Below are 6035 nucleotides of genomic sequence, written 5' to 3'. Positions count from 1 at the left end.
ACGGTACTTGTTCCTATTCCTTTGGGGTCCAGATCTCAGGTACTGAGGGCACCGGACATGCTTGAGAGACTCAAAGCAGAGAAGACAGGTTACGAAAAAGGAAGGAGGCAGGTGGCATCAATTTGCATCCTTCCTATTAAGGACTTGTTTTACAATCTGTTTGAATTGACGGGGTTGGCAGAAGCCAGGAGAGGGGAGGGAAACACAGGGTCTGAAGAGCTAATCCAGGCAAACTGGAGGAAGAAAATCAGACCCCTTCCTCTTTTGATAGAAAGGTTTAGAAAGTTGGAAGGCAGCAAAAATGACGTGTGAGCTAGGGGAGGGGAGGGGGTTCTGGACAGGCCCTGTTCATCTTTGTCTTTTAAAAGGGCCCAAGCTTTTAGTGGCAGACATGGATATCCAGAAGGTCTTGTGTGGTCCCATCTCAAAAAGATGACGCTTTGGGGGCGGGCATTAGGTTCCTTTCTTTTATAATGGAGGCACTGGGGGTGGAACCTGGGATCTCATGCATGCTAAGCACGGGCTCTACCACCGAGCTCTCCCCTCACCCTTGAAAGATGAGGTTTTAATGAATACTCCCTCTGCTTGGCCTTAGAAAATCGTGGGGATTGTCTGTGAAAATCCGAACAGGCCCTAAGGAAGCTAATTTACTCTTGCAACAGCAAGAGGTTGCTAATCCCTCGGATTGGGTGGGAGGACCATGTGTCCACAGCGGCCGTAGATTAAGTGGTGGCCACGCTCGGGTGCAGCCTTGCGGTCGCGCCGGTAGCTCCGCCAGCCTCAGCCAACGCGAAGTCCGCCGGCCTGCTCGGTGGGCACAACAGCGAGGCATGGCCTTTGCCCTGAAAGAACCCATAATGGACCAGATGAGCAAAATCAGCTCCTGTGAGTGAAAAGCACCCCAGGGCAGATTTCGGCCAGGGCCTTCTGGCAGCCCCACCCCGGGTGCCTCATTCTTCTTGGGTCAGTAAGTGGAAGGTTATCTTCAGGAGACCAAGATAAAGGCTTGCGCAGAAGGCGGCCCCATCAACGGCCCCTCCCGGCGCCTCATCCCCTCCGCCCGGGCACCCCTTAGCCTTGCGGAGGCTTCTCAAGCGGCCTCCCTTCCCCGGGGACACGGGGGCGTCCAATCAGCTGCAAATTGCTGGCAGCCGGGAGCTCAGGACCCCGGGGGTAAATTCTTGGCGCCTGCTGGGGCAGAGGCCTCACCGGCAAAGCCGGTGATTGTTCTGGGGTGCGTGGGTGGAGGCCCTCACTTCAGTCCCGGCCCCGCTCCCGTCCCGGGGCACGACGTACTTTCCCCTCCTGCTCCTCCCGCGCCGCCCCCCTCACCAAGGCCGCCCCTCCCCCGGGGTGCCGTGGGGGGGGGGGCGCTACAGGGGGCGGGCCGCCCCCAGCCCCGCCCCCACCGCCTCCCGCGCAGCCTCCCGCGGGCGCGCCAGCCTCCGAGGCCCTCCCGCGCCGGCATGGAGACCCTCGCCGCCCCGGCCCCACCCGCTGCCGAGACCCCCGCCGCCCCGGCCCCACCCGCAGCCGAGATCCCCGCGGCCGCCCCCGACGGCGCCCAGGAGCCCGGCGTCCCTGGCTGGCGCCGGAGCCTATGGGGCCTGCTGCCCCCCGACGTGGGGCGAGAGGCGGCGGAGCTCGTGGCGATCGGGGGCCCCGTGGTGAGTGCGCTGCCCCGCGTCTCCCCCATTCACGCCCCGCGGTCACCCCGCGTCCCCACCGTTCACGCCCCGCGGTCACCCCGCGTCCCCCCCATTCACGGCCCGCGGTCACCCCGCATCCACACCAATCACGCCCCGCGGTTCACCCCGCGTCCCCACCGTTCACGCCCCGCGGTCACCCCGCGTCCCCCCCATTCACGCCCCGCGGTCACCCCGCATCCCCCCCAATCACGCCCCGCGTCACCCCGCGTCCCCCCCATTCACGCCCCGCGGTCACCCCGCGTCCCCACCTTCACGCCCCGCGGTCACCCCGCATCCACACCAATCACGCCCCGCGGTCACCCCGCTCCCCCCATTCACGCCCCGTCACCCCGCGTCCCCCATTCACGCCCCGCGGTCACCCCGCGTCCCCCCATTCACGCCCCGCGTCACCCCGCGTCCCCGCCATTCACGCCCCGCGGTCACCCCCGTCCCCACCGTTCACGCCCCGCTCCCCATCTTGGTCCCCCCCGTTCACGCCCCGCGGTCACCCTGCGTGCACACGCTCACGCCCCGCGGTCACCCCGCGTCCCCCTCCCCCGCGTCCCCACCGTTCATCCCCCGCGGTCAGCCCGGTGCCCCGGGGTCCCGCCTTCTTGGGCCCTGCGGACCGGAGTGTCGGGGTCACTCGTGTCCCCCGCTTCTCCCCGCAGTTCCTCGCGCAGCTGATGACCTTTCTCATCAGCATCGTCAGCTCCATCTTCTGCGGACACCTGGGCAGAGTCGAGCTGGATGCTGTCACGCTCGCGGTCTCGGTAGGTTTTTTCGTGTTTATCTTCTTCGGGCCGACGTCCTCGCAAAGCCTAGAATTTGAATTGTGCGATGTCTGACACGGGCTCCTTCACAGGGTCCGAGCTCGACCCGAGGCTCCCTTCGCGTTAGATTTGAAAGGAGATCGCGGCAACTCCTTAGCACAGGTGTTTCCCGGGCTCTCAGACTGTCCCGGTGCGGCTGACCTCTGACCAGGGAGGCTCAGGTGCAGCAGTGAGACACACTGTGCTGGCAGGGCGCAAGGAACTGCGTTTTTGTTTTTTCTGTAGTGAAGTTAAACCAGGGCACGCACAGATGATCCAGGTTGCCTGCCAGTAGTTTGAATTAGTTCATTAAGGTCCCACTATTTCATCCTTGTAGTAAGTGGATTGAAATTACGCCTGCTTTGAAGTCTTGTGTCCCGGCCTCTTTGTGGGTAATGTGGTGGAAAGTCGCTTCTCTTGCATTTCCTCCTTTCAAAGGAGGAAAGAATGCTTCCACTGGTGATGGCAGGTTGTCTTCCTCAGTCTCAGAAAACGTCCTTCCGTCCCCGCCTCGGTTGGTGTAGCCCTAAGATCGTGGCGCTCCCCGCAAGTCCCCCTTATGGTTGAGACCACACTTGGTATGCGGAATCAGACTGTCATATTTACAAGTCTATTGGGTGAACTAATTCGGGTTAAGGGAGATTTCTGTTTCCTTTGAAAGTTTAGATTGGGCCTCTAGAAAGTCAAGAAAGAAGAGAAGCTTTATATACAGGTTGTTAACAGAAAGATGACCTTGACTCTTGTGCCGTGTAGGGTGACACAGCCCTGGCACGCATTGTACTCTGGTCATCCTGTTGGCTGTGAACAGACATTAGCTGTGGGTGATTATCTGAAACTTGGAGGGACCCAGGCTTGGGGTCTACCTTTTTCTATCTCTGTTTCCAAATCTTTACTCTGCAGTGTCCTTTTAATTTTTTTTTTAAATTAATGAATTAAAAAAAGGTGAGATAGAGTGTGGAGAAAAGGGAGCCCTCCTGCACTGCTGGTGGGAATATAGTTTGGTGCAGCTGTTACGGAAAACAGTATGGAGATTCTTCAAAAGACTAAAAATAGACTTACCATGTGATCCACCAATCCCACTCCTGGGCATATATACAAAGGGAACCTTAATTCAGAAAGACACATGCACCCCAATGTTCATAGCAGCACTATTTACAACAGCCAAGACATGGAAACAACGTAGATGCTCACTGACAGATGACTAGATAAAGAAGTTGTGGTATATTTATACGACAGAATACTACTCAGCCATAAAAAAGAATAAAATAATTTCATTTGCAGCAACATGGATGAAACTAGAGATTGTCATTCTTGGGGAAATTAGCCAGAAAGAGAAAAATACCACATGATATCACTCACATGTGGAATTAAAAAAAAAAAAAAGACAAATGAACTTATTTACAAAACAGAAACAGACTCACAGACATAGAGAACAAACTTATGGTTACCAGTTGGGGAAGGGGGTGGGAAGGGATAAATTGGGAGTTTGAGATTTGCAGGTACTAACAAATATATATAAAATAAACAGCAAGTTCATACTGTATAGCACAGGGAGCCGCATTCAGTATCTTGTAGTAACTTATGGTGAAGAAGAACATGAGAATGAATGTATGTTCCTACGTGACTGAGGTGCTGTGCTGTACACCAGAAATCGACACCACACTGTAAATCTGCACTTCAATAAAAAATATAAAATGTTGAGATAAAAGTTGACACATAATGTTATACTAGTTGTGGGTGTACAACACAGTGACTCAGGGTTTGTGTATGTTGCAAAGTGATCATTTGTGCTAAGTCTACATGTGTCACCACACACAGAAACTTTTTTTCTTGTGGGGAGAACGTTTCAGGTTTACTCTTAGCAACTTTCAGACATGCAACACAGTATCCACAATATCATTAACTGTAGTCCGAAAGGCAGTACGTGACATCCCCCTGGCTTGTTTATTTCATCGCTGGAAGTTGTACCTTTTGCCCACTTCCCCCCTCTGGCAACCACCAACCTGTTCTCTGCATCTATGACTTTTTTTTTTTTTTTTAATTCCCTGTATGAGTGGTATTTGTCTTTGTCTGTACTTCACTTACTGTAATGCCCCCAAAGCCATGTTGTTCCAAATGGCAAGATTTCCTTTTTTATGACTGAATATTGCATTGTGCGGATATCAGTGGCCACTTAGGTTGTTGCCGTGTCTTGGTTGTTGTAAACAATGCTTCAGTGAACATGGGGGGGGGGGGCGCATATTAGCCTTCAAGTTCGTGTTTTCATTTTCTTTGGATAAATACCCAGAAGTGGAATTGCTGGATCATAATATGTAGCTCTACTTTTTAATTTTTTAAGGAACTGCCATATTGTTGTCCACAGTGGCTGCACCAGTTTGCATTCCCACCAGCAGTGCACAAGGGTTCCCTTTTCTCCACACCCTCACCAACACTTACTTCTTGTGATTTTGGTAACAGCCATTCCAGCTGGCGTGAGGGATTAATGTGGTTCTGATTTGCATTTCCCTGGTAGTGATGGTGAGCACTTTTTCAGTACCTGTTGGCCGTCTGCATGTCTTTGGAAAAACGCTCAGATCCTCTGCCCATTTTTAAAAGTCAGATTGTTTTTTGCTATTGAGTTGTATGACTTCTTTATAGATACTGGGTATTAACCCCTTATCAGATACAGTTTGTGAGTACTCTCTCCCAGTGCCGTGCACTGCCTTTCCATTTTGTGGATCGTGTCCTTGGCTGTGCGGAAGCCTTTCAGTCTGATGTGGCCCCATTTGTTTATTTTTGCTTTTGTTGCCTTTGATTTTTGGTGTCAAATCCAAAAAATCATCCTCCACGGTCAACTACAGGAACTCACTGCCTGTGTTTTCTTCTAGGGGTTTCACGGTTTCAAGTCTTACGTCCATGTCTTTCATCCATTTGGGACTGATTTCTGTGGGTGGTGTCAGATGGGGTCCGGTTTCATTCTGTGGCACGTGGCTGTCCCAGTTTCCCCAGCACCCTCTACTGAAGAGCCTGTCCTCTCCCACCATCCACGTGTGGACGGTCCGTCGCAGTTTGCCATCCTGCCCGCATCCTTGTTGGGGCTGCCTGGTCACCAGGCGGTGTCCTCCTCTGTGCTCAGTCACGGCCTCGGGACCTGAGTGTTTTCTCCCTGGGGGTGAGGGCTCCACCTGCCTCCCCTCCGCATGCTCGGGAGTGTCTGATGCTCCGGGCCTTTTTGTTTGTTTTTAACGGAGGTGCTGAGGACTGAAGCCACGACCTCGTGCATGCTAAGCACATGCTCTACCACTGAGCTGTGCCCTCCCCTGCCTGAAACACTTCTTGTTTTCTGCTTCCTGCTCCTGCTCTCAGCCCCGCTGGCCTCCCCTCCTCCGTTCTGCAGCCAGAGTCCAAACCCACAGGTGCCATGGTTCCACTCCCGGCTTAACACACCAGGACGGTGACGTCCAGGCCTCTCAGCCCCCTGCTCGTGGTGCCCCCCGCATCCCGTGACCTGGGCGAGGGGCCGGGCCCAGCGCCCCTCCTCCGCGCCCGGTGTCCC

At 54.4% G+C, this 6035-nt stretch overlaps 1 protein-coding gene across 1 annotated transcript in view; it reads left to right on the top strand.

The window, feature by feature from the left end:
- The window catches only part of LOC102507118 (multidrug and toxin extrusion protein 2-like), a 38109-nt gene that overhangs the window by 622 nt on the left and 31452 nt on the right, over positions 1-6035 (top strand). Inside the window, exons 2-3 of the mRNA XM_032498941.1 lie at positions 1424-1667; positions 2360-2461. Coding sequence (XP_032354832.1) covers positions 1467-1667; positions 2360-2461 — 303 coding nt within the window. The 5' untranslated portion in view covers positions 1424-1466. The remainder of the gene's footprint in view (positions 1-1423; positions 1668-2359; positions 2462-6035) is intronic.

The sequence above is a fragment of the Camelus ferus genome, chromosome 16, assembly GCF_009834535.1.
Source record: "Camelus ferus isolate YT-003-E chromosome 16, BCGSAC_Cfer_1.0, whole genome shotgun sequence".
Taxonomy (NCBI): domain Eukaryota; kingdom Metazoa; phylum Chordata; class Mammalia; order Artiodactyla; family Camelidae; genus Camelus; species Camelus ferus.
Note: the sequence above shows the minus strand (reverse complement) of the source record. Positions and strands in the feature narration are given on the sequence as shown.